Below are 27,626 nucleotides of genomic sequence, written 5' to 3'. Positions count from 1 at the left end.
GAGTCTCTTTTGGCATTTACGAGATTCGAACCGGCAACCTTCCGATTGGCAGTGCAGACAGATCCCTAGCCTCAGAGCCACCACTCTTGTGGAAGAGACCCCCCCACAGCTGCCTTCAGGCAGGCAGACAGGACAAGTGGACACACAACAATGGGGTTCTGGTCACGAAGGCTTTTTCATTGATATTTCGCTACACACTCAAATTAAAGACTGGCACAGTAGAATTGTGAATACTCATTTAATAAAATGTTCATTCTTACTTTAAGATACACAGGGTGTTAATCATAAACATGCAAAGGATCAAGAGTGTCACACTTTAGCAATTTTGTCATATATAACAACCATAAACAATTACAGCATAACACTTTAGGGAGTACAAGATAAGCAGTACAAATAGGCTTATTACACTGAAAGAAAAAGTTACCAAATTATTAGTCAAATGTCAAAACCAAGATAGATAAATGCTATACCTTACTGGCTTGTGTTCACCTATATGCGCCACCTTCAAGCTGTTTTATATTAAAACAATATGTATTAAGCACTAAGCATCTTTTTATGCAAACCTTAAAATACTTTCACAGATTCCCACTTAACTCTACTAATTAATCGTCATGCTACAAGTATTCCTAGATATGTACTGGCTCATTTTTATTTAATTTTTTTAAACTTGTAAAAGAGCATTTTCAGACTGCAGTCGAGTCTCTGTTATTTTTTAACAAATACTGCACTCTGAACGTACATCCTTATCGCCCAACCACTAGGGGGCTCCACATTGCAGCCTTTCAGCTAGTTTGGTTCATGGAGTATTTTGATTGTAATTAAACACTTAAAAACAAAAAAAGTGTCAATTTCTGTATCTTCTTATAGTTCAGTGCATCCTTAAAATAAGAAATAAAATAAACTAATGCTTGTTAAAGTAAAAAATAAACTAATGCTTGTTAACTAAAACACATTTAAAGCTATGCAGCAAAGACTTCTTGACACAATGAAAACAATAAAGCAACGTCTTGAGAGTTTGCGAACGTGAAGAATGAGAAAGTAGTGTATCTTAAAGTTTGTAAAGAACATTAAAGACAGATTAAAACCTAAAAAGAAGGGGGAAAGGCAGCTTTAACAACTACATGGCTGGCAACATCCCCATTGGAAAGCTGCACACCCAAAAAAAAAATGGAAAAGAGAAGCCCAAGTGCAGTTTTGAGATCTTCGAAGACTCGTTCAGAAAGGAGAGCGCCTGACTGTGACGGAACAACTTCTGTCAACGGACCTCGAGTAGAACAATAACGCTACCTCAGTGACAAGAGAAAAACAAAATAAAAAAACAAATCAAAATCAAGGAAGCGTCCATCCTGTTGTTCTGCACACCACTGGACTTGACTCATTAAACTTGTAAGTTTTTATACCAGCTTCTTTCAAGATGACCTTCCAATCTCAAAGAAAAGGCTTAGAAGCACCTGGCCATCTTCTTTTGAAAACTGCATTGGAAATTGCATACGTAGTAGAACTTGAAACTTCAATAAATTCCAAGTGTGAAACATTTCAATGCTTTTTTTTTTTTTTTATAAAATTGTTAAGATGAATAAATAACGAAAATGATTGAACTCAATGATTCTGATTTTGTGCTGAGGGACCCATGGTTGCAGATCGTTGTTTTCAGAGCAAAATTCTGAATCCAAGTTCCAACTGTAACTTTGCTGGACTCCAGACACAGTTAAAGTTAATTGAGCTAAGAAATACCAACCAGAGTCCGGTTTTTGTTTTTGAAGAAAAAAAAAAAATTAAATAAATAAACCATACTTTTGCTTATTTTATTTTCTTTCACTGGGACTTTTCCCATCTTCTAAATACTCCTTTAAAAAAAAAAAATGAAACCAGAACTTTTCAAAGAAAATGACGACCCGCTCGTCACCCAAGTATTTTTAGGTCGCGCATCTATCTGTAAATAAAAGAGCCATCGGATAGCCGTCTAGATAACTCCTCCCACCACAACGTCTTCTGCACGTCCCACACCCTACTGGTCCGTCTACATAGCGGGTTGTCCAGAATGACTGGCACATGCGCGTGCGCACACACAGGCGCAGGTCCAATTCAATGTGCTACTTACTCACGCGCTCGCTCCCGTGTCTACTCTTCTAAAGGAAATAATTGTAAAAATAAGGGGAAACAAAGAGGATATGAACATTTCAAAAAGGAAAATAAAATCAACTTATTAATAAACTCTAATCTAAAAGCTAGGACAACAATGTATAGCTGAAATTTATTAATTAAAAAAAAAAAAGACAATGCGCATTTCTTTCTGACTCTACAGAACAAGAGCAAAACAATTATCCAACTAAATACCCCAGGCATTCAGTTAAATGCAAAGACTATTTGCTGGTTGAGGAACCATCTGGAGCAAACAAAAAAATAATACTAATAAGAGAGACCACTGTAATAACTCCCAGTTTACTTTATAAAAGCCCTGCATTTTGCAAATAAATTTTGTTGTCCAACTTTTTCTAGCAGGCCACTGAAAATTTAAAGACAAGTCCTATAGGAATACAGGAGCAAAACTCCTGGATGAACTCTCTTTCGTTCACCACATTACACCAGACCACTGTTATGTCAGAAGCATATGGAAGAAAACCAGGATCTCAAGAAGAAACCCTTGAGAAGAAAAGGAGAACATGTCAACACCTTAAAGAAGGTGCATTGCCAAGATTTGAAAGTGGGACTAAGTGCTCCGTGGAAGCAACCCTAACCCATGTTACCCTGCGTAATGAAGAGTTTTAAATTATTAAAAATAAAATCCTGCAAATCAACAGCAAAAGAAAAAAACGATAGACTTGCATTGGGATGCTATTATTTGGGCAGCTTTTCACTCTTTTCTGAGCTCTTGGGCAGCATGTCAGCCCCATTGACTTGTAACCTTTATGAAACATCTACAGTTCATTCTGGGTCTTTGGTGCGGTGCGGTTTAAAATGTAACATCACATCCTATATGCTGTGGAACATATTTTACAAGTCTTTGATCATCCCTTGTATGCCAGAGTTGAAACACATTGCCATCTGCAACAGAGGAACTAAGTTGATCCCTATGTCTACTCTGGTGCAAGAGCATTGGAAACCTCACATTACGAGATCAGTTCAGAGTGTAGTTTATGATGCCCCCTTCTGCCATACTGACCATCAAGGGGCTTCGACATTTGGGTGAATGGATGATTAAGTGAAAAAAATCACTGAAACAAACCAGCTTCAAAATTCAACTTGGATAAGAGATGTAAAGAACTTTTTATTTCAGGAATAGTTTAGGAACACCATGCACTGCCAAGGGTCAACTAGTTAAATTAAATAGGGCTGGGACCGGTGCACTTAAATGGTCGAGAGATTAAAAAAAAATCAACTTTGCATTTGCTTGTGTATTACAGTATTACTCAGCGATTGGCAGCAACAGTCAAAACTTCTCTGCATTCCATTTTAAGTGAGAAGTCAGAAATGTGAGTTCCTAGCCTTGAATTTTCAAATGGAACAACACTCTTAGTTTGGGTGGCTTGTCTGTCAAGTCTGAGTTTGTCTGACTTGAGATCATGAGAGCAATCCAAAATGGCGACGCATGCAGTTAACATTCGTGAAAGCTGTAGTAATTATACTGTTTATTAACACTTCAGTTTATTTGTGTACACAACAGTTAACTGTCCAACCTCTATCTGTGGACATGTTGCGACAAAAAAATGCATTGTTATTATGGAAAATAAAAAGTTATTATAAATAGATATGAAAACTTATAAATATTAAACAGTGTAAGCAGTGACACAAATTAGGTATGCCAATCAAATAGTTAAATAAAGGCACACGCCGTATTTCTTTTTTAATTAAAACTTGGCTGAAACTACCAATATCTTATCAAGTCAAAGAACAGAAGGATAGATACGGACAGCCCGAGATCGGAGCAAGGGGGGCACCCTCAAATTGAAAGCTGGCCAGAAAATAAACGAAGCAAGAGGCGGAGGTGAATCTCAAAGCTCAGAGCATATTGGTGGTCTCCATAAAAAACGTGAAAGGGCCAAAAATAAAATAAGCAGCAAATGAGCTGACTTGAACGAGGTCAGGATGATAAGAAATGATTAAATAAACTAACTTTTGGCTTGTTTGGGGCTCGGCTCAGTTTGACTTAATCGGGTTGAGTCTGTGTGAATGTTTATTGCAATAAACTAATTACTCTGTTTGCCTATATCCTTCGACTCCTAGGGCCTTCTTTCAAGCTGAGAGTCTTTGGCATATTTTACGCTTCTACATTATCAACTGCTATTTATTCCAATTGGAGTATAAGGTTTTCCTGGACACATCCATATTGGTGTCCCAAATTTTTTACTGGAACGCTGTCAACTTAGTCGTGACGTCATTCCCAGTTCTGACATCTGAATTCCGAGGTAAATTCAGGTAAAACACAGCAAAAGTCCACACTGCTAAACCAACACAATCTCCCTCGATGGTAGCATTTCAACATCGTTTACGAAAGTTATCTCCGTACACACACACACACAAATGAAAGAAAATGCACATGACGTTGATGTTTTCCTACACTGGGCACATCGGTGGAATAACCCTTGAAGAGATAGTAATGCCACCAGTCACAGGATTTATGGCAAAACTGGTAAATTATTTGCCTTTTGCGCATGAATGCACATTCAAACTGTATAAAACACAACTTAGATGCATACTGGTAAGCAACACAACAAGCGCCATGGACAGCAGCTCTTCCAGGTCCACTATGTTGGGATTGGGTGCTCTTCGGTGAAGGGAGACCAACCAGAGAAAGAAATGTAACACACACAATCCAATCAGAGTGCGGTTAGAGTCTGTGGTGAATAACAACGAAGCTGCGTTTTCAGAAGAACACAGCTCTGGAGAGCGGTTTCAAAACTCTGTTTTTGGGGTTTGACAACGCTGGGGTAGTGCCGACAAAAGGTGAAAATGGAAACTACGGTCTGTGTTTTAGTGTGGACGTAGCCTTAAAAGTGGTGACGCCACCAATCCATACACAAACGCAACCGACAGCAGGAATTGTAACGTTGTCTCATAAAGCAGGCTGCAGCAACATAGCAACCCGCTTAAACAATACAGGACATACAATTAGGACACCATATTAACAAATTATTCAGCAGAAGTGTGTCGAGAAATGCTACTTGAGCATCCGCATACCTGTTGCATAAATGCTTTTATAATGCCTCACTGTGACTGCTTTCCTATTTATAGCCAAATCAAAAGTTTTCTTCTTTGCGATTCTTGAGTGCGTTTGAGGGCGGTTGTTGACGTTGTAATATTAATCTTGAGATTCTCAACAAAGCTAAACTCCCCTATTGGGACAAATAAAAGTACTAGCTATAAAATCCGGCATGGTGGCAAGTGCTGTTGCATCACAGATCCGACATACTGGTTTCGAACACGACACCCATTCCTTGACTCTGCCAATCGTTCCTTACTCTGCCAGGTTTTTCCCTCCCACTTCCGAGGACGTCTGTTTAATTAATTGAAGCTCTCAATTAGTTGCGTGTGTATGTCGTGCCTACTGCCCAATACTGTCAGGATAGTTTTTAGCTCCCCCTAACACTATAGGTTACGCACTTTTGAGGATGAAGAAAAACAAAACTCGAGTCTCTTATAACATGAATGGATTATGAATTGTCAAAATGACAGTAGAACCATACAATGCACTATACATTTTTTAAACACAAAAATCACCTGGACATAATGTGCTTTTCGATGTGTGCCTTTGTGGCCACTGGCAGGCATTTAGCGGTTTCTAAAGAATGCTGACTGTACGCTTGCCATTCATTGCTCCCCTTTTTCTCAGCAAAATGTTCAGTGGGGATGCACCTAGCGAAACATCACTCGATACATGTTGGATCCTTGAGATTGCATTTTTGACAAGCAACCCATATTTTAAATAGAATATTAATTCTTCTAGCATCTATTCAAGGCCATGTCACTTTATGTAACTTGTCCAGTAATTTTCAGTCTTAGATTTCATCTATAAAATCTTTGCAAGTCGGGAGCAGTTGCAGCACACTCCTGTAGCCACCGAACATGTAAAGCGACATACCCAGCACCTCAAAGCCAGCTAGTATGCAACTCACCCTAACAAAATAAAAACAGGTTTGATTTTGCCTTAAGTCATCGAGGAGGGTTCTGTGTGCACGAGTGCTGACAACCAATGAACACTCACCATTAAGTGTGCAAAAGAGCCGACAACCAATGAACGCTCACCATTAACTGTGCAAAAGAGCCGACAACTAATGAACGCTCACCATCAAGGGTGCAGGAGAGCTGACAACCAATAAACACTCACCCTTTGAGAGCTGACAACCAATGAATGCTCACCCTTAAGTGTGCATGAGAACTGACGATCAATGAATGCTCACAGTCTGCACGAGAGCCGACAACCAATGAACGCTCACCATTAAGTGTGCATGAGAGCCGACAACAGATAAGCGCTCACCATCAAGTGTGCATGTGAGATGACACTAATGAACACTCACCATTTGAGAGCTGACAACCAATGAACGCTCACCATCAAGTGTGCATGAGAACCGACGATCAATGAACGCTCACAGTCTGCACGAGAGCCGACAACCAATGAACGCTCACCATTAAGTGTGCTTGAGAGCCGACAACAGATGAGTGCTCACCGTCAAGTGTGCATGAGAGCTGACAACCAATGAACAATCACCCTTTGAGAGTTGACAACCAATGAACACTCACCCTTAAGTGTGCATGAGAACTGACAATCAATGAACGTTCACAGTCTGCACGAGAACCGACAACCAATAAATGCTCACCATTAAGTGTGCATGACAGCCGACAACAGATAAGCGCTCACCATCAAGTGTGCATGTGAGATGACAACCAATGAACACTCACCATTTGAGAGCTGACAACCAATGAACACTCACCATTTGAGAGCTGACAACCAATGAACGCTCACCATTAAGTGTGCATGAGAACCGACGATCAATGAACGCTCACAGTCTGCACGAGAGCCGACAACCAATGAACGGTCACCATTAACTGTGCTTGAGAGCCGACAACAGATGAGTGCTCACCGTCAAGTGTGCATGAGAGCTGACAACCAATGAACAATCACCCTTTGAGAGCTGACAACCAATGAACACTCACCCTTAAGTGTGCATGAGAACTGACAATCAATGAATGTTCACAGTCTGCATGAGAGCCAACAACCAATGAGCGTTAACCTTCAAATGTGCACGAGAGCTGACAACCAATGAATGCTCACCCTGAAGTGTGCACGAGAGCCGACAACCAATGAACGCTCACCTTCAAGTACAATGCAGTTATCAGGAATAAGGAACATTACAATCAAAACAGAGTCTTGACTGTCTGAGGTTTTGTGTTTTACATGCCATGACATAATGGGGGGGGGGGGGGGGGGGGGTCAAGGGGGCAGAGATGGCAGCAGAACTTGCCAGACCAGTAACCCTTTGCATGGGCAATGGCTCTATCAGGCAGTTTGTTATGGGCAGTGTATATATATAAAAAAAAAAAAAAAAAAGGGGTAAGCATGGAGTACTTCAGAAATGTGAAACTATGCTGGAAAATCATTACAAAGTCATGTAATTTGACATTCCGCAATTTCTAGTCATGTAAACGGACAAACTTGGACAACAAGGTCAGGAACGACAGTAGTCAAGTTTGACATCTCCGGACGACTAGAAGTTGTGCGATGCACCGAATTACTTTCTAAAAAATTAGTCACAAACTCGTTCCGATCTGAAACATTTGCTTTGTTTTAACTGAATTGCAACACGTTTAAACCAAACTTACATATTCATGAAAGATGCAGCATTTGCAGAAGTATTATGTGAGCAATGACCGCATTCGTTAAACAGTGCGCAGATGCAACAAGGTGTAAGAACGTAAAGTAACAGAGAAGCTTTCTGCCATGTTCACACATTGAAAGGATATCCTTAGATGTGGACAGAGGCGAAATGCTTAAACCCAGTTTCTGAAATCACTTTTTGTCCCCCAATAGGGGGTTAACATTTATAAAGCTGTTTCCCCAAACCTATTTAGTCTCCGACTCTCCAAGGGCTCCTGCCGTTATTAAATGGTTACCATTTAACTAGTCTGTGCTAACACAAAAAATGAAGTATGTCATTTATATCCTTATCGGTTATATAAAAGTAAACAAAAAGTGCCAATTTCTATTTCTTGTTATATGAACAGTCTTGGCTTTTCTGTCTTTTGATTTCCACCCAACTGGCAGTTTCCCCCCAGTTATCCTTCCTTTCTCTCAAACTAAACAGAAAGCTTTCTTTTCAGACAATTTGGCTGTAGTTTAACGCCTCTCGTATTTCAACGCCACCTTTTGCATACATTTACAGTTTATCCAATGCTTTTTATTTTCATAGCAAAACAAAAAAAATAATAATGTGTGAATAGCCTGGCCTGCCTGCAATTGCTTGGTTGCCTTTTGGTTACAACTGAACGTTTCTTCCAGTTAACAGGTCATCAGGTCCTCGTGCTTCCTTAACATTTTTTTTTTTTGTTTCTAGAAATGCAGACAAAAACTTGTGACTTAAACTGAAGCATCTCTTTCATCAAGTCGGAAATAAAGAAAAAAATCTAAAATAAACAGTATTATTTAAATTTGTGATGAGTGTCTTGAGTTGTTCTATTGTAAGAGTTGGGGGGAAAAAAAGGAGGCAAGAAAGTCGTCTATCTACAGCAGATGTGATCAAGGTATCCTACTCACGTAAACGAAACCTGCATTGTACAGACCGGCGATTGTAACTGTACGGTGGTCTACTCATTACTACCTTTTGAAATTCTATGGTGTCAGGTAAGGATTTTAATCCGCCTACAAGTTTTTTCTAGATTCAGAACATCAGTCTGTTCTCTTCAAGGGCTGACGTCCCCTTTTGGGTCTTTTTATTGGCTTACTGCAATGATGGGAGTGAATCTCCTTTGCCGGCTGTGACTTCTTTGGTGCTGCTTAAGGTCTGCAGCCTGCCTGAAAACTTTTCCGCATTCAGTACATCGGTAGAGTTTCTCCCCTGCGTGCACTTTCTCGTGTTGCTTCAGCTGAGCGGCCTGGTTGAAAAACTTTCCACATTCAGTGCATCGGTACAGCTTCTCAGTTACGTGAATTCTCTGGTGCTGCCTCAGATGGCCAGCCTGGTTGAAAACCTTCCCACATTCATCACACGGGAAGCGCTTCTCTCCTGTGTGATTTCTCATGTGTTGCTTTAGTTGCGTAGCCTGGCTGAAACTCTTTCTGCACTCCGCACACTGGTATGGTTTTTCTCCCGTGTGAATCCTCCAGTGCTGCTTAAGAGTTTCAGTTCGACCAAATGTTTTGCCGCACTCAATGCATTCGTAAGGTTTTTCTCCCGTGTGAATTCTCTGATGTCGCTTCAGGTTTTCAGCAAGGCTGAAAGTCTTTCTACATTCGGGACACTGGAATGGTTTGTCTCCTGTATGGAATCTCTGGTGCCTTTTAAGGTGTGCAATCTGGTTGAAAGCTTTTCCACATACATTACATTGGTTTGTTTTCTTTCCTTTGAGAATTTTCTGAGGGTATTGCTGCTCTGCTTCCGCAATTATTTTCTCTGCAATATTCCTGGCCTTCTCATCTTCAGCAAGCTCATTTTCAAGTACACCCTCCTGCAGGGGGGAAGATGGACTGCAATGCATGGCCCCCATATTGTATACCATATCATCGCTGCTGTGGGGTTGTCTTTTAATGGTAGAAAACTTGGTTTCAGAAACTTTACCATCAATGTCAATTAACTCCTCTTCCTCTTTACTGCTAATGTACCCCTGCTCTGCACCATCATCTGAACCGCCATCAAAGTCTTCTTCCTTCTTGAACTGACCCGAAGTCTGCAGAGACACTCCATCCTCATTTTTTAAAAAAGCTACGCCCGCTTCTCTCTGTTCATTTGAATTTTTGCGGTCAAAATGAGACATTCCCTCTGCAGCATGGAAGGAGGCTTCAGGTGGCCCTGTGTTAATACAAAACAACAAAATCAAGTTAATCGTGAATGAATGCTGACCTATTCAACTCCAAAACAGGCCAACAAGACTGATATTAACAAATCACCAACCTAAGACACATGTCCTTGTGGAACAGACCTCAAACTATTGGAGACGTTGTATCTTAAAAAAGAAAAACAAATCACAATACAGAAATAGTTATCAGTCCTTCGACCTCAGCAGCATCTGCTTGAATTCATTAGTGTGGGACTGTTTATGGATACTTTTGTTGCAAAACCCCCACATCCCAAATATGTGCCGGCTAGGTTAACTAGTGACTCTAAATAGACTTTATGTGGGTATTACAACAACATAGATAGATGGGATAGATGGATGGATAGATAGAGAGAGAGAGATAGATATTAACGTTAGTGTAGTAGGCAGGAGAGAGAGATAGATACTAACGTTAGTGTAGTAGGCAGGAGAGAGAGATAGATACTAACGTTAGTGTAGTAGGCAGGAGAGAGAGATAGATACTAACGTTAGTGTAGTAGGCAAGAGAGAGATTAATTTTAGTGTAGTAGGCCGGAGAGAGAGGGAGAGATATTAACTTTAGTGTAGTAGGCAGGAGAGAGAGAGATATTAACTTTAGTGTAGTAGGCAGGAGAGAGAAAAAGAGAGAGAGAGAGAGACAGATAATCAACTTTAGTATAGTAGGCAAGATAGACAGGCAACTTTAGTGTAGTAGGCAAGATAGACAGATAGAACGAAATTCTGAGCAGATCACACTGGTGTTAGAGTCTGACACCAATGGTTTGGTGGTTCTGTTGACACCGTATAAGTACATTTGTGAAAGTGTAATAAATAACATTTGCAAAATATGAGAAATCAAAACCTGAGAGTTGTTGACTGGAGCAGATTTGCTTTTCAGAAACTCGTCATGTTCCTTAATATGCCTTGTGGTGAGTAATCAGATTTGTTGTTTTGTAGTTTTTGCTAGTATTCCCTCCTTGTGAAATATTTTTGCAAACAGCAAATTCTAATGTTATCTGCACAAATTCTGAAGTGAACCCAAACCATAGACATTTTTCTACCCGCAAAGTTCTCTTTGCTGAACCATCATGAGATATGTTTTTGTAACAGGAATAATCGGTAGGAAATATTGGCTTATTTCTAATAATCGTGTATTTAAACTTGTGACCCACTGGAATTGTGATATAGTCAATAAAAACTAAGAAAAATAAAAATCTGTGAGCATTGTTGGGGAGAAAAAAAAAAAAAAAAAAAAAGACTTTTTGCCCTGGACAAAGTAGAAGTCTTAAACGATATATGCCAAATGTATAGTTTGTTAGTATAAAAATCTATGGAGGGGTTATGAAGTGAGTTTTAAAAAGAGATTTGATTAATCCTGCTCTTTCTGATATTTTGGAGTGCTTGTTCCCTCATATTACTACTCATCTTAGATCCTCAAACACATTCTTGCTTATTTATTACAAAGGCAAAAGCAATAAATAAATAAATAAAATGGTGAGGCGGCCTTTTGCTGTAATCCACAAAAAAATCTGGAATGCCTTACCAATAAAAACAAATACATAAACAAAAATTTCATTTTTTTCTTTAATTTGATTTTTTCGCAGCACTTCTATCAGATTGTCACTTCAGCCATTGTAAAGAACCTCAAACTCTTCCACATGGTTGTGCGGTGGGTGCGGCAACACGCTGTAATCGGCGCATGCTCCCAACCACCGCCTCCTCCTAATACGTAGATTACAGATTGTATTGCAATATCATATATCACAGATTTGTAATTATTAAACTCTACTGTTCTTTTTCAAGTGTTCTGCAGTGGCAGATCAAATTACCCTGCTGTCACCTGGGATGTTGGAAGGAAGGTGAACACGAAGTATAAAGACCAACATGGCACTACTTGAACACTACTTTGCCCATTTATGCTTGGTGGAATTCCCACTGGGGGGCCAAGCTGTCCTTTGGAATTGGAACTCCCACAGATTTATTTTCTCCAGTGTATCTCGTCTGCTGGAATTTTTATTTTTCCATCCTCCCTTGCCATTTGTCCACAGCATTGGACTCATCGTTATAATCAGTGGAGGCTTAAAAAAATGAATGTATCCATTTCTCCCATAACTAAGGACTCTGCTTTATCTGTTACATGTTCATTTATTTTAGGTAAGGATATACTGATTTATTGTTCTTGGTATTTATTTATTCACTCATGTAATTATATGTTCATATAACACACTAATAGCTACATGTTTCGTATGAAAATGTGCTAAAGAATATTCTGGAAATAGGGTTTACAATGATCCTGAGTGGTATTAAGCTGGGAAATGAGAAGTTAATGATTATGAGGTAGCATTTTTGGATTAAATAAATGTGGATTCATCACTTTAATACAAGCTTGTGTGTGTGGTTTAGAGATATTTATTGATGGACTTGTAAAAGAAACAAAAGCACCCTGATGTGGATGCATCAATTTCAGCCATCCATCCATTTTCTAACCAAGTGCTATGAGAAACTGCTGTGAGGGCAACACTTGGCACAAAAGACACTGGACAAATTTAGGGTGTCCAATTAAACCCACCTTCAGTGTCTTTAATCTATGGGACTACCTGGACACAAAAAATTTACGCAGACATACTTGGAAGGACAGGAAATGCACTGCATAAAAACAAGACATTTATTGTTCACAGCATTTACATATTCCAGCAACCACTCATTTTTACTTTCTCGTATACAAGGTATAGAGAAGGTAGAGTAATCATGAAAAAATTCAACCTCAGATTTGGATCAATCTTGATGTTTTATACTTCCCGAGTGCGAAAACACTGTTTGTTGGAATTATGTCTGTCTCTGTGTGTCTGTATGTGTAAGTAAACACGATAACTGAAAACCACAGCGAGATAGATGGATGAAATTTGGTATATGTGGTTGTTACACCAAAATTGTAGATCTGTAATAACTTTTGGGTCAAATCCATCAACCCGGAAGTGGTACTTTACCTGAACACATATTTGATATACTTTACTTTTATAATAATTGTTCAATATACGAGGGACATTCAAAAAAGTTTCCGCACTTTCGTTGGAAATGGTTAAGGTGGGAGGAGTAGTAATCGGGTATTAAAAAATGGGTATGACGCTGAGACGCATCGCAAAGGAAGGTGACTATGTAGAAAAGTAATTTGTTTTTGAAACTCTTAATAAATAGTTAAAAAAAAAAAAAAAAAGTGCAGAAACTTTTTGAACATTCCTCTTATTATTAATTTTATTTGTTGTTGATGGTTCTTTAAAGTACAAAATATAAAAATATAATCATTGTTGGTTTACTCCACAAATATCCATTTTCACATCCGAGTATACGAGAAAGTCCAGGGGAGACCACTCCCGATTTTTTAATTAGCTCTTCATCACAGAATTGTAGTCAAATAGTCCAAACAGTCATTTTTCTTTAAATTTAATTTTATTCTACAGTTGAAAAAGCCCAACATGGCCTATAGTATTTCCAAGTGACTGTTCACATTCACAGATAAAGCTAAAATGAAAAGTAGCATTTTTTGGGAAACTAAACTTTCAAGTGTATAAACCTACTGATGCTTTAAATGTTACAAATCATCCAACTTTTATGTTTTACCCCATTTTACAGTTGCATTTATTAAAAAAAAAAAAAAAAAACGTTTTCAGCTGGAAAAAAGTGTTGTGCTGTATTACAGTTCTCTCGCATAAGTGATGACATTTCCTATTATTCTCGGTCCTTCTCAGAATTATACTTCGACCAAAACTGGCAGCATTAATCAATCGAGTTGTATGTGCCTGAACTGTTTTTGTCCCATTTTAGTCAAAAAGAGCACAACCGCCCACACCTCTTATTTTTGCATCTCCTCAAACTTTTTGATTTATTTTTTTTTTTACAGCTCTATGCTGATGCCAACACATTAGATATATCATTACAGTTATTTGCCTCATTGGAGAGAGGAGAACCTTCCAGAAGGAACATCATCTCTGCAGCAGTCCACCAATCAGGCCTGTATGGTAGAGTGGCCAGACGGATGCCACTCCTTAGTTAAAGGCACATGGCAGCCCGCCTGGAGTTTGCCAAAAGGCACCTGAAGGACTCTCAGACCATGAGAAAGAAAATTCTCTGGTTTGATGAGACAAAGATTGAACTCTTTGGTGTGAATGCCAGGCGTCACGTTTGGAGGAAACCAGGCACCGCTCATCACCAGGCCAATACCATCCCTACAGTGAAGCATGGTGGTGGCAGCATCATGCTGTGGGGATGTTTTTCAGCGGCAGGGACTGGGAGACTAGTCAGGATAAAGGGAAAGATGAGTGAAGCAACGTACAGAGACATCCTGGATGAAAACCTGCTCCAGAGCGCTCTTGACCTCAGACTGGGGCGACAGTTCATCTTTTAGCAGGACAACGACCCTAAGCACATAGCCAAGACATCAAAGGAGTGGCTTCAGGACAACTCTGTGAATGTCCTTGAGTGTCCCAGCCAGAGCCCAGACTTGAATCCGATTGAACATCTCTGGAGAGATCTTACAATGGCTGTGCACCGACGCTTCCCATCCAACCTGATGGAGCTTGAGAGGTGCTGCAAAGAGGAATGGGCGAAACTGGCCAAGGATAGGTGTGCCAAGCTTGTGGCATCATATTCAAAAAGACTTGAGGCTGTAATTGCTGCCAAAGGTGCATCGACAAAGTATTGAGGAAAGACTGTGAATACTTATGGACATGGGATTTCTCAGTTTTTTTATTTTTAATAAATTTGCAAAAACCTCAAGTAAACTTTTTTCACGTTGTCATTATGGGGTGTTGTGTGCAGAATTCTGAGGAAAAAAATGAATTTAATCCATTTTGGAATAAGGCTGTAACATAACAAAATGTGGAAAAACTGATGCGCTGGGAATACTTTCCGGATGCACTGTACATGTACACAACACCCGAGAGCGAAGGAATGCGTTATCTGTAAAGGGATCCTACTCCTAACTCCTACAATGGCTGACCCTGCACTTCCAAAATTCAAAGGTCACGTGAAAAGACAATTAAAGATTGGTGATTAATACACAGTACCATTTACCCACAACAGTATTTCACTTTCTTTTCTGGTTGAATAGTTACTCCTGACTTTTCGCAGAAAGGCCAGGTTGCTCCAGCGATGGATCCTACTGCTACGCAACCATTGTACTTTGCGTAAATCTGGATGATTCCACCAGGTGGCAGTGTGAGATAGCATCACGGTGAGAAGAGATCCAGCTTCACTGTGTTGTGAATTGCCTGAAACAGTCAAATTCCAAGGACACCTTGACCTTGCCACAATATCACTAAAAAAGGATGGATGTTTAACGGATTAAATCCATCTATCCAGGGATGTGCCCATTCCAGCTAGCATTGGGCACGAGGCAGAAACAATCACTGGACGTGGCAATAGCTCATTGCAAGGTGAACACAACCACACACACAAACTAGCAACACCAAATCCCCAAACCTTCATGTCTTTGGAAGGAAAATGGAGAACACTGTGGAAACCCACTAGGAAAATATGCAAACTCCAGGCAGGGAACACAAGGGACGCAACTCTCAGCGACACAGCAGCGCTACCGCTCCACCCCAACATGTGTAATTATTATCAGTTTACTTAGTTTAATGCATTTCATTATGAAAGTGATATCAAGTACAAATCTAAGGATTCGAAATGTACATAGAGCTGGAATATCATAAATGTAATGTGTTCTGTGTGGCGATTGCTGCTGTCAGGTCAGGAGGACGCTCCAGAAGCACGTAGCGATTAACAACTGGGTCGGTTTTAAGATGACGTTTATGACGGTCTGCTTTAATGATAACGTAAACTACGAGGTTAAAGTGGACATTCCGAGATTAAAGCCAAAATTTCAACTTTAAATCACAAAATAGACGTTTTCACCGTGTCCTTAATTTTTTTTCTCTGTGGCTCAAATACGCTGCTGTTAATTCTGATACTGTTGTGAAGGTGCAAAACAAAAAAAAAAAACACACAACAAAAACAATAAAAGATGGTATGCAAAACCTTTACAATGCATTGTGTCATTACGATGGGGACTATGCAACGCTTGACTATAAAAGCACCACGAATACATTTGTATGTTGGCATTTTGCTTCACCACATCGAACCATTCATTAAACATCGACACACGCACATCGATCCTGGAGGATCCTCAAAGCGGCTTTCTGTAGATAGTACACAGAGACTCTGACGTCACATTCCAACTTTTATCACACTGTGCCCCCCAACTTTTTGCTGGTACTACAACTTTCCAAGGACGTGCTCAGAGGACGCGTGAAAAGAATGCTGGGAACATGTGGCAGCCATGATGCGTATGTGTTCTGAGCGTGAAGTATAAACGGCCTCTAACTTGTCCTCAACTCACCCCGATAAAATAAAACAGGTTTGATGTTGTTTTTAGTCGTAGGGCTCTTCTTTTTTTTTTTTTATGCGGGCTCTACGTGCATGAGATCCAAAAACCAATGAGCACCCATCCTGAAGTAAAATACATAAATACTGCAGTAATGAGGAATACGGAACACAGTGTTTGGGACTTTGTAAACTAAAAAGAAACTAGCCTATCTGATCACTCATTTTGTTTTTATATATGACAAAATGAAGAAAATAAAAAAACACAACTGAGGGCAAAGATTGCGCCTACCTGTAAACCCTTCATACAGCACCAGCACCGTCAGGCAGTACGTTGGTGGCAGTCAGAAAAAAAGGGGATAGTGTGCGATACTTTGGAAGTGTGAAACTGTGCTGGAAAGTCAGAATGCAGTTGGGGAAATTTGACATCTCTGGTGATTTCTAGTCATATAAACTGACACACTCATATGTTGACGAGATCAGCAACTGAAGTCGTCCGTCGTCAGCTTTGACAGTCCCTCTCACTAGAAGTCATGTAAAAAAAAAAAAAAAAAAAGAAAATTTACAAATATACAATATGGGGTAACTAAAAACAATACATATTTCACAACCCTGTTTAATTCACTTCAGAGTTGCAGGTAACCTGAGCCTATCCAGAAAGTATGGGGTGCAAGACAGGAACCAACCCTGGGCAATGCAAAAGTTCAGAGGCCTCACTCTCCTCTCACACACATCTTCAAGTCCAATTAAGGACATTTCTGTTTAAAAAGCACATGTGGCACATCTTCACAATGGATTCAAAAAAATTCTTTTAGTGATTCAAAGGGATACACACATTTACCAAAATCTGGTTCAGGGATTAGAAAAAGAGTTTAAAAACTAATTTGTTCCCAAAGCTGTACAACAATTTTTTATGGATTAGAAATAAATTTAAATAGCCCACTCTTCCTATCATATTCATAAAAGTTCAATAAATGTTTTATCTGACTGGATCTACACTAAAAACTGGACATTTTAAATTCTTTAGAGACACCAAGTGCACACACGAGCTGTCAGAATACTGCAGAGCCCAGGGCGATTAGTGATGGATTTTCCAAAATGTGTAGCATGTGCTCAGTCATCAGAATGGATGAATACTAAAAAAGCACTTTTAGGGATAAAATATGCCCAAAGTTTGATCCTCTCAGATTTTCGTGAATACAGGGTTAGCACAATGGAAATACTCAGCAACACCTTAAAAGGGGGGACCTAAGTAGATCTAGTTAGTGGGTTACCACTGTGTAACCAGATCTAAAACTCACTGCATTACGGTTTTATTGTAGTCTATATTATCTTAGTCCCGCGAGATGAGACTATTGCCAAGAGAGATTGTTTCAAGTCCCGTCCTCCTCTCAACCATTTCAGGTTAATGGCCCACACCCACAGTCCTCACACCTCTCATTCATGTGAACGCTTTTGTCAGATACAGTTCCTGTGCTCTCAGCTCTTATAGATTTCTACGATCAAATTGGCAAATTGGTTAAATGCGTATCAATAGACTCTGCTGAAACAGTTGGTGGTGATGTTGCGGAAGATGAAAACATCAATTTACAATATCCCGTAGAATATCTACAACTGTTAACACCATCTGGTCTTCCACTGGCCGAATTGTTGTTGAAAGAAGGATGTATCATAATGTTATTGTGTAATTTATGTCTGAGTGATGGAGAATGCAATAGGACAAGATTAGCTGTATTCCACTCTAACATGTAAAATTTTAACAGGCGACAAGAAAGATCTTCTACGGATAACAGACACAAAAGGAGATCTTGATATGCCATTCGTTTAAAACGTTTACAGTTTCCCGTTAAAATAGCTTTTGCTATGACAATTAACATATCACAAGGACAAAACATTAGAAAAAGTCATTTTATTTATTAGAGAGAAAGAAACGATATTCACTCACGGGCAGTTTCACGCTGTGTTGTTACGATGTAAGTCCAAACACGGAATAAAAATTCAATGCAATATTGACAAAAACTTAATTCCAAATATTGTAAGTTTACAGTAAAAGTGTAAGTTTAAAAAGTATTTGCACGTTAATTTCACCAGCCAAACAGAACGAAAACATATAATGCAACGAATACGCGACATGAAACATAATTTTCTTTCAATTTATTACATCTTACTATTTGTTACTATGGTTAATTACTCTCTGTAATGTAAAATGGTTAGATCAATTATGCATATGTAACAATTCCCATGAAAATAATCTGTTTAAATTGTACATCCGCTTCCCCATACACGAGCGGCAGAGCCGTAAAGTGGCTAGCGCTTACAGCCCCCTAGTCCTGTATATAAATGTCTATATGTGGAAGTGTGTGCGTCTGTCTGTCCCGGAAGTGAAAGGTGGAGTTGGGGTAATGGCTCCACCTCCGAGGAAACAGAAACTCGCTTGGCCGCTAATACACAAGCGAGGCGAGCACGTTGGCAAAACGAAACCTCCAAAGAAACACAGTCGATTAGCCACAAATGCACAAGTGATGCGAGCACGTCGGCAAAACGAAACCTCCTAAGAGAGAGATGCCCAGAGTAGTTCCTTTCAATTGCCCGACATCTCTACACTTCAATATTTCTCTGACAATTTCAAAAGTTTCTAGGACCCCAGGCTTCTTACAGCACGGGCTTACACAGCTAGTATTATATGAAGGGCAGAGAAAGGCCTAAGAGAGGGTTTATGGATGTGCTGAGAGAGAAGGTGATGGGTGTGACAGAGCAAGATGATGAGGACAGGAAGATATGGAAAAAGATGATCTGCTGTGGAGGAGCCAAAAGAAGAAGAAGAAGAAAATAGACAGGCAGAGTGGTATAGTAGTTAAGGCATTGGACTTCAACCCATGAAGCTGGGGTTCAAACCCCACTAATGACACCACATGACCCTAAATAAGTCACCGCACCTGTTTGAGCTCCAATTGAAAAAAGAACAAGAAACGTAACCAATTATGTCAAAGGCTGTGAAGTCCTCTTGGATTAAGGTATCAGTGAAATAAGTAAATAAAAATAATCTGGTTTTAATAACACTTGTGGCACATCTTACACCACACCAAGTGGCTACCTATAATGCACATAATGCTCAGTTACAGCTGTAAAGCAAGAAATTAAAAACTTTAATTTCATTTGTTTTGAGTAGTGAGGGAGAAGCGCTATATAAATGAAAGGATTATTTTCTGATGCAAATGGTTGGGTGATTGCATTATTCCTTCTCCTGTTAATGTTTCAGAAATTGCTCAATTTACATTGATGTGAACGTACTGTACGGTGTTAAGCTCGGCAGCACAGTCTTGTGAGCAGTGCTGGAGGTAACATTAAAAATAATGTGTATTATGTAGTCCAATTACATTTTCAGGTATGAGTAACCTAATGCAAAACTTATATTGTTGAAGGAAAACTGCCTATGTTATTGTTATCCCAGCAGTGCTGGGTGTAAAACAAGAAGTACACGTACCATATTATTTGCAGAACTCAAGCCAAGCAGAAAAGAGTGTGCTGCATACAATCCGTTAACAGAAACAGATTAGTAAAGTGTCAGTTTAGTTTTAATACAGCCATTTGCTATTGATATGTTTAAACAGTGTGATCAGGTGATGCAGCGGCCAGTGTTCATACTGGGAATCGTCAGTGGTACTTTACAGCACACGAGGAACTAAACGCATTTATTAAACATCAGAACATTTTATCTGCCTTCCTGCTCATTTTCAGACTCACAGCAGCCAAAGATGACATTTAATTCTTTTTTAGCACAGTTTAATGATGGGAGGATTTTTGTCAAATGAAAACTACAGAAGAGTACTTGCGCACATGTAAACAGAGGTGGTTAAGAAACCTGTATAGTACTTACTCTTGCATTATATGTGGTTAGTCACTTTTCTTTTGACACATTTTATTTATTTCATGTAAACTATTTTTGTTTCAAAAAAAAAATCTAGTAAATAAAATACTGTTTCCTGTTATAAAATTGCAATTCACGGATCTCTTTAGTCATGCCACAAAGCTGGGCTAAGTAGGCCTCTCCATCCAATGCAACCTTACCCCTAAAACCACACACAGTCCTGGGAAAAGTCAAACTACCTCACAGCAATGAGAAATAATCAACTTGAAAACTTTCCAGATGTTAAAATGCAGAAACAATACTTCTGTACTGCAACTATAAAAGTGTTTTACTAAATAATCACTGGAGAATAGCAATCCTATTTCACTGTGAAAGACATGTTTTAAAATGTCACACTCTGGGAGGAAAACATGCAGGATCTCATATACCACCTACTTATACCCACTTAGTGAAATATTCCACCCATAAATAAAGTTCTGCGTGTGTTGCTCATTCCATGTAGTTTTTAACCTCATGTTTTCAAGAAGAACAGAGGTAAGGGCATCTATGGAGACCAACGCTAAGCAACAGCAAATAGTATTTGAAAACAAGTCCACGCGAAAATCTCAAACGTCATATAATCCACACATCAAGCCATTCATTTAGTTATATGCTCAAAATTGGCAAAATGTGTGTAGATTTTTTTGTTTTGCTGAAATATTGTTAAATAAATACTTCTGGAAACATCAGAGCACTGCGCACAGAGTTCTGAGAAGCATTCACATGGGGATGAGCTCTTGAACTGAAGAGAACGACTCTTCACCAAAGAACAAGAGGAAGAGACGGATTTTCAGTTCTAAAGCTTGTCGCCATTTGTGTTTCCTCTGCCGAAATATTTATTTATTGGATGGTTTACATCTTTTAATTCCATCCAGGGTGGGCTGTGGGTGGTGCGGGAAGAGGACAAAGCCTATCCAACTCAGCACTGAGTTCTCTTCTTCTGAAATATAATTTAGATGATGACACATCATGTTTAGTTGATACAAATAATACTACTTCTTGCTCATAAACGTTGTTTTAAAACCCTCTCCTCCACTGAATCATGAAAGCGCAAGAAAATGCAGTAACGCAAAACAGGTCAGACAATCAGGGAATCAACTTCTGGGTCTACAGGAGGCCCAGAGGTCAAAGCAATGGACAGTTAACCAGTGCTGTAGATTCAGAACCTGCCACAGACTGACTGTCGGACCTTAAGGCCGAGGTGACATTATGCAACTTCTAACCACGGGGTATGTCACATTTGTTAATTGCAGTTGCCGATTGTGTCACCAGACCTCGTCATGCTACACGACTGGATATCACTGGCCATATTACAATTAACGACTGTGTGCCGAAGTTCTAGTACAGTCTGTAGGTCTTGTGAGAGCCATTAACATGCTACCAGTCAGGGACAATCTTGTAAAAAGGGTTAACAAGTTATGTGCGAACATTCACAATCTTGGCAGTTTTTTCTTTTTTACGTTCTGTTGTGGTAAATACGAGATCCCAGAAACAGAAGAGAAGCTCATCTGTCTGATGCCCAAAACACCCATTTCCTTTCTTGCTGTCTCTGCATTATGTGCATTGTTCTGGAGATGCTGAAGTCTTAGGTATTGCCACAGCCTCCTTATTTGCCAGATTTGGCACAGTGTGATTTTCACTTTTATGGACCCCAAAAAAAAAAACAAAAAAAAAAAAACATCTGTATGGTCGTCGATTTAAGACAGATAAGGACGTGAAGAAAGCGGCACACGAGTGGTTCAGAGGACACGACAAAACCTTTTATTCTGCTGGAATCCAGGCACTTCCAGGCAGGTGGGGCAAGTGCATTGAGAAAGGTGGAGACAACATTGAGAAATGACACCATCAGTTTTCTGAAGGTTTGTTCCATTTTCTAATAAATCCCATGTTCTAACTTTAGCTTGACTTCCCCTCGTATTATTACTTTACAGTAATCCCTCGCTACTTTGCGGTTCACTTTTCGCGGATTCACGACTTCACGGATTTTATATGTAAGCATATCTAAATATATAACGCAGATTTTTCGCTGCTTCGCGGGTTTCTGCAGACAATGGGTCTTTTTACTTCTGGTATTTGCTTCCTCAGTTGGTTTGCCCAGTTGATTTCATACAAGAGATGCTATTGGCGGATGGCTGAGAAGCTACCCAATCAGAGCACGCAGTTAAGTTCCTGTGTGCTGCTGATTGGCTCAGCGACGGAGTGCTGCATTAACCATGAAGTCTCATCTCACTCATTCAGCATTAACGTGCTCTTGCTACTGCATTCAGGGGATTATCACCTTCATCGTCATCATTTTTACTGCGCAGCATATTCATCACGTCATATATAGCTACGTGTACTTCACTATACAGTAAGTGTAAACGTATCTACTGATTTCATATTGCTTAGCAGTTGTCCCTGTTATTAATAGAGTAAAGGGTGGGTTGTAAACAATACAGGAAGGGTTTAAAAACGTCCAAATACACGTTAAATAATTAAATAAATATGGTGTCCCTACTTCGCGGAAATTCAGTTATCGCGGTCGGCCTTGGAACCTATCTCCCGCGATAAGTGAGGGATTACTGTAATTTGATTTGCTGTTGATGGTTCTTTAATGTACATAATATAAAAATATAATCATTGTCTCCTCAAATATCCATCCCCATATCTGAGTATATGAGACAATCTAGGGGGGTCCACTTCTTCTTTCGGCTGCTCCCGTTAGGGGTTGCCACAGCAGATCATCTTCTTCCATATCTTCCTGTCCTCTACATCTTGTTCCGTTACACCCATCACCTGCATGTCCTCTCTCACCACATCCATAAACCTCCTCTTAGGCCTTCCTCTGGCAGCTCTATCCTTAGCATCCTTCTCCCAATATACCCAGCATCTCTCCTCTGCACATGTCCACACCAACGCAATCTCGCCTCTCTGACTTTGTCTCCCAACCGTTCAACTTGAGCTGACCCACTAATGTGATCAATTTCAAATCCTATCCATCCTCGTCACACCCAATGCAAATCTCAACATCTTTAACTCCGCCACCTGCTTTCTGGTCAGAACACCGTCTCCAACCCATATACTGTAACATAGCTGGTCTCACTACCATCCTGAAGACTCCCGATTTTATTTATTTTTTTTTAATTAGAAGCTAATTCTTGCAGTTAATTAAACCTGTTATTTACTTCCATGGTGTGTTCGTGCGCTCATTCTGCCACAACAGACATTTCCAAAAACTGTTCATTTTCCTGTATCTAGGAAAACCGACAAAAAAAAAAATGTTTTGTGGACCTGAGAAGCAAAAACTGGTCACTAATTAAGAAAAGGGTTAGAATGAAAACCTGCAGCCACGCTCTTAAAAACTGAATGGTTCTTTCATGGAATTTTATCATTCTTTATTGCAACGTTTCTCAACTTTTAAGTATTTGCGACCAGAGTTTTCATAACAGTTTTAATCGCGCCCCCCCTAACGTTTTTTTGAAACCCTAATAAAATTTATTCCTATATTTTTTTGCTGCCAATACACCGCTACGAGTTTAAAATTTCCCTACGAATAGAGAAATTATGCCCCATATGGCAACATTCGTGCCTCCTTTTTTTGTTAGAACCGCTGCTTTACTAGATTGTGTGGTTCCTAGTAGAACCAGTGTTCAACCAAGCACCACTCTACTCTGGGAAGGATTCTTTGCATATGAATTTTTTTTTTTAAGCAAAGCCGGAAAGAACAGAAATGAGAGGGGCGAAGTGGACATGTGGCGTGCCATGGAGTGAGAGAAGGAGACATATTGGAGTGTGGAGTTAAGAGAAAGACATGGTGAGGAGGTTGTGATGAGGTGGTTTGAGCATGTGGAGTGAGGATGGAGTGGTGGAAATGAGGCCAAGTGCTGGTTCTTTAATGGCATTTTATGCTTCTCTGTTGGGTTGTGTGGTTCCTCGTAGAACTATTGCTTGACAAATCACCGTTTCATTCGCTTGTGTATGAAGTTGATTCTTTGGGCTTTGAGAAACTTCCTAATGTAGAGAGAGAACAAAAAACTGAAATCTTTAACATATATTTAATTTAATGTTGTTTTTTGTATCAGTATGCTGCTGCTGCTGGAGTATGTGAATTTCCCCTTGGGATTAATAAAGTATCTATCTATCTATCTTATATGGTAGGCTATCTAGCAGCATAGTAACAGATTAAGAAAACCTGGAGTTACTCAGCCTGTGTTACTGTACGGGGTTCACTTACATTCATGGCTTTATTGGTATTTCACAGATCTGTTACCATCTATTCATGGTTACTCGCGGTTTGGATCTAAATAAATAAAGGATCTTTTTGAAACCTTCATGTACATGGATTTTTTGGGAACCAAAACTGTTTCCTCTATGGCATTACTCCGAAATACCACTCTGGCACCTCTATTTTTATGAGTGTATAGTAGCGCTTCAGGACCAGAGTTGGAGAGAGACCCCTGCTGTAAATACTAGCTTTAAAACATTACCATAGTATCTAGGGACGGTTTCTTCCTTTTGTCAGATGCTACAGACATTGGGTCAAATCTCGGAATTATGGGGGATTTCAATAAAATAATAATAATTGTGGGATGGACATACGATGGGAACAAAACAAAACGTTGTTCTGAAATAAAACGTGAACAGTTTGAATCAATGACTACTTCGGACGGGGAGTTTTCCGTTTCACCCTTTCCATATGCCTAAAAAATGGCCAAGTAGCAGGTTCGAGGCGGAGGGAAAACGAACAATTCAGCCTGTCATACAAGAACTTCGCACGGTGTCTGCTGCAGATTATTTCCCAAATAATACCTCGAGTGTCACTTTGTCTGCGACCTTTATGGTGGCCAAGAATCTTTCCAGTTCGTGCATTGGGCTCGATGTCAGTTCCCCGGCGCTGAATGCACGACTGTGAACAAGCCAAAATGGGTCGCCACTACATTTTTGGCCAAACACTCACCCAGCGCAGAAATCAGTGTGGCATTGAGCAGTAAAAACCGAACTTCAAAACAATAACACTCACCTACCAGGGAAATCGAGAGACATTAAGAAATTGAAACCGAATTCCGAATGCGAACACTAAGACAACGGACCAACCTGCTCCGGGATGTAACGTGGTGGGGGGGCGATAAAGCGGATCGCTGCGCCACCGTATCCCCTCCCCCACCCCGTGTTATAAACGGCGTGCACTTGCACTACCGGGTCACGGTTCAGATTTTTTTTTCTTTAAAATAACCTCTTAATCAGCTTTATTCTCTTGCGAGGTTTAAGTGTGCCTATCAGCCCCCTTTATGATCAATATGAAAACTGCCTCCCCCCTCCAAACCTGTCAATCACGATTAGACGAGTCGTAAATAAAGAAGCTTTTGAGGAAACACGTCAAAGTCGCGTGCAGGAAACCTTTTTACCTCTCGATGCTATCAATTTACCTTCCCCGATCTGCGTTAATTACGATTCAAGGTCACACGCGCTAGCTTTAAGTGAACTTTAAACTCACCCCGATCTCTAATCCTCCGCCTCCTGGCGCCCATTTTTGTTTCTCCGGGCCCAGGAAATGAATTCGCGGAAGCCGATCTGTATGGATGATGGATTAACCTCAAACTGGCGTTCATTTCGGAGGAGTCGTCCATTACTTGCTCCTGTTTATAGTTCCCTGGCAGCCAGTCCTCCTCTCCAGTTTCGTCGACTTCTTCCCTCTGATTAAACAGAGGATCGCTGCCGCTGCTCACGGGAGAGCGAGCGAGGGTCTCGTCGTTGCAGTTTTGGTATTCCCCCATCGGCCCGATTTCACCGCGGTAGGCTTCCAATTGTTGTCTCAAGCTGGCGATTTCCTTTTCGTATCGGGATAACGTCGAATTGCAATCTGCAAATATTTTGTTTACAAAGTCGTCAAATTCGGACAACAAGATCTCCGAGGCCGCCGCCATCACCGCCTCTTCGATTATGAGGGACACGTAGCAATCAAACGCGTCTCCATTTCTCAAATCTTCACTTTCTTGCTCATCGCCAGGAGGCTTTGCTCGCTTCAGCACTGCGAGTTTGAAAAGTACAATTCGAGAGGTGGCCTTAGCTGTCCGTCTGATGCTGGGAGTGAGCTGCTCCCTCACAGCACGACAAGAATATTGACCATCCATGTCAGCTAAATTCTCCGACGAGGAGCTCCTCTTTGTATTTTCCTTCTTGTGGGGTAATGGCAGACTGAACGCATTAAATAGTGTGTTACTGCCACCTAGCGGGACTCCAGAGATAGCTGCTCCGCTTGGAAGTGAGAAGGGTTGCTGTAGCACTTTGTGCTACTGTGTACAAGTCAGTGTGTCGCAAGTTGCGCCGGACACACAAAGCGCTCAATGGATGACTAAAATCAGAAGCTTCGTTAAATTCTAAAGCAGTTAAAAAGTACGCTAACAGTGCTCTTCGAGCGATCGTGATATGGCGTAATGCTGGCTTCGCTCCCCTCCCGCAGAAATTATGGATGCTGACCGACCGACAAGTTCGTTATAGCTGGTGCGTCCGATCCGCGGCCGACTCTGAGGGCAAACCTCACCTTGGCGCCTGTATCCATCCGCGAGGAGCAAATTCGCTGAAAAAGGGATTAAGCTGGTGGTACGGCTAACGGGGGGCAGCTCTTTCCACCCGGATCGCAGAATGAGTAAAGTTACGTTTATGTACTAAAAATAAAGCTACGTGCCAAAATAAAATACTAAGAATAAAAATGGACGAATGAATAAACTAGCTGGTAAAGCGGCATGGAACAGTTGAAAACCATTCAGTACGTGCAGTATTTCATTTTAATCAATAGTTCATTTTGGTAGATTTTGGTTTCTTCTTCTCCCTCTTCATCTTTTCTAACTTCTATGTGGGTTCAATGTACCTGATCAACCTTCTCCATACACTTCGGTCTGCTCCCACTTTTAAAAATAATGTTTTCTTAATGGCACTTTATAGGGCTGTGTGGTTTCTCATAGAAACATTTGTTTGACAAAGAACAATTTCATTCTGAGACGAGTGCTTAGTACAGCGTTTCTCAACCTTTAAGTATTTGCGACCCGAGTTTTCATAAGTTTTAATCGCGCCCCACCCCCCAACGTTTTTTTTAAAGGAGCCCACTAATACCCATTTGTTCTTTTTAAATTAATGATATATCATAGATGCATATTTTCTTATACCTGCTTAACTTTTATCGACATTTATCTAACTCTATTTATTTTTCTAGTTTCAGAACGTAGTTTAAGTTAATTTGTTTTGTTTTTAATAGATGTATTTTTCATATTTTCGATTCTTATTTTCTTTTTTTTCACATCTTCGCGCCCCCTTTTTTGTTACTTAGCGCCCCCCTAGGGTGGCGCGCCCCACAGTT

General features: G+C 40.2%; 1 protein-coding gene across 4 annotated transcripts; it reads right to left on the bottom strand.

The window, feature by feature from the left end:
- Positions 1-548: 548 nt before the first annotated feature.
- LOC114662968 (zinc finger and SCAN domain-containing protein 12-like) lies at positions 549-26,451 on the bottom strand. Of its 4 annotated transcripts, none has more exons than XR_007936342.1 (3): positions 25,767-26,451; positions 6,399-10,001; positions 549-6,197 (listed from the first exon to the last, which is right to left on the bottom strand). XR_007936342.1 is itself a non-coding variant. In XM_028816716.2 (2 exons), the coding sequence occupies exons 1-2, from the start codon at positions 26,401-26,403 to the stop codon at positions 8,926-8,928; spliced, it is 1,713 nt and encodes a 570-aa protein (XP_028672549.1). In that variant the 5' UTR covers positions 26,404-26,451; the 3' UTR covers positions 549-8,925. The 4 variants fall into 4 exon arrangements, 1 of the variants encoding a protein (XP_028672549.1); XR_007936343.1 differs by having other exon boundaries at positions 6,589-10,001; XR_007936344.1 differs by having other exon boundaries at positions 7,003-10,001.
- Positions 26,452-27,626: the final 1,175 nt, after the last annotated feature.

The sequence above is a fragment of the Erpetoichthys calabaricus genome, chromosome 12, assembly GCF_900747795.2.
Source record: "Erpetoichthys calabaricus chromosome 12, fErpCal1.3, whole genome shotgun sequence".
NCBI classification, from domain to species: Eukaryota; Metazoa; Chordata; class Cladistia; order Polypteriformes; family Polypteridae; genus Erpetoichthys; species Erpetoichthys calabaricus.
The sequence above is the reverse complement of the archived record's forward strand: the minus strand, read 5'-3'. Positions and strand labels throughout refer to the sequence as shown.

Bases quoted from the DNA above. Each gene is read 5' to 3' on its own strand.
- LOC114662968 (XM_028816716.2), bottom strand. From the start codon at position 26,403: ATGGATGGTCAATATTCTTGTCGTGCTGTGAGGGAGCAGCTCACTCCC. The intron at 10,002-25,766 runs GTGAGTTTAAAG...GTATTAACACAG, and splicing joins GCGGAGGATTAGAGATCGGG to GGCCACCTGAAGCCTCCTTC.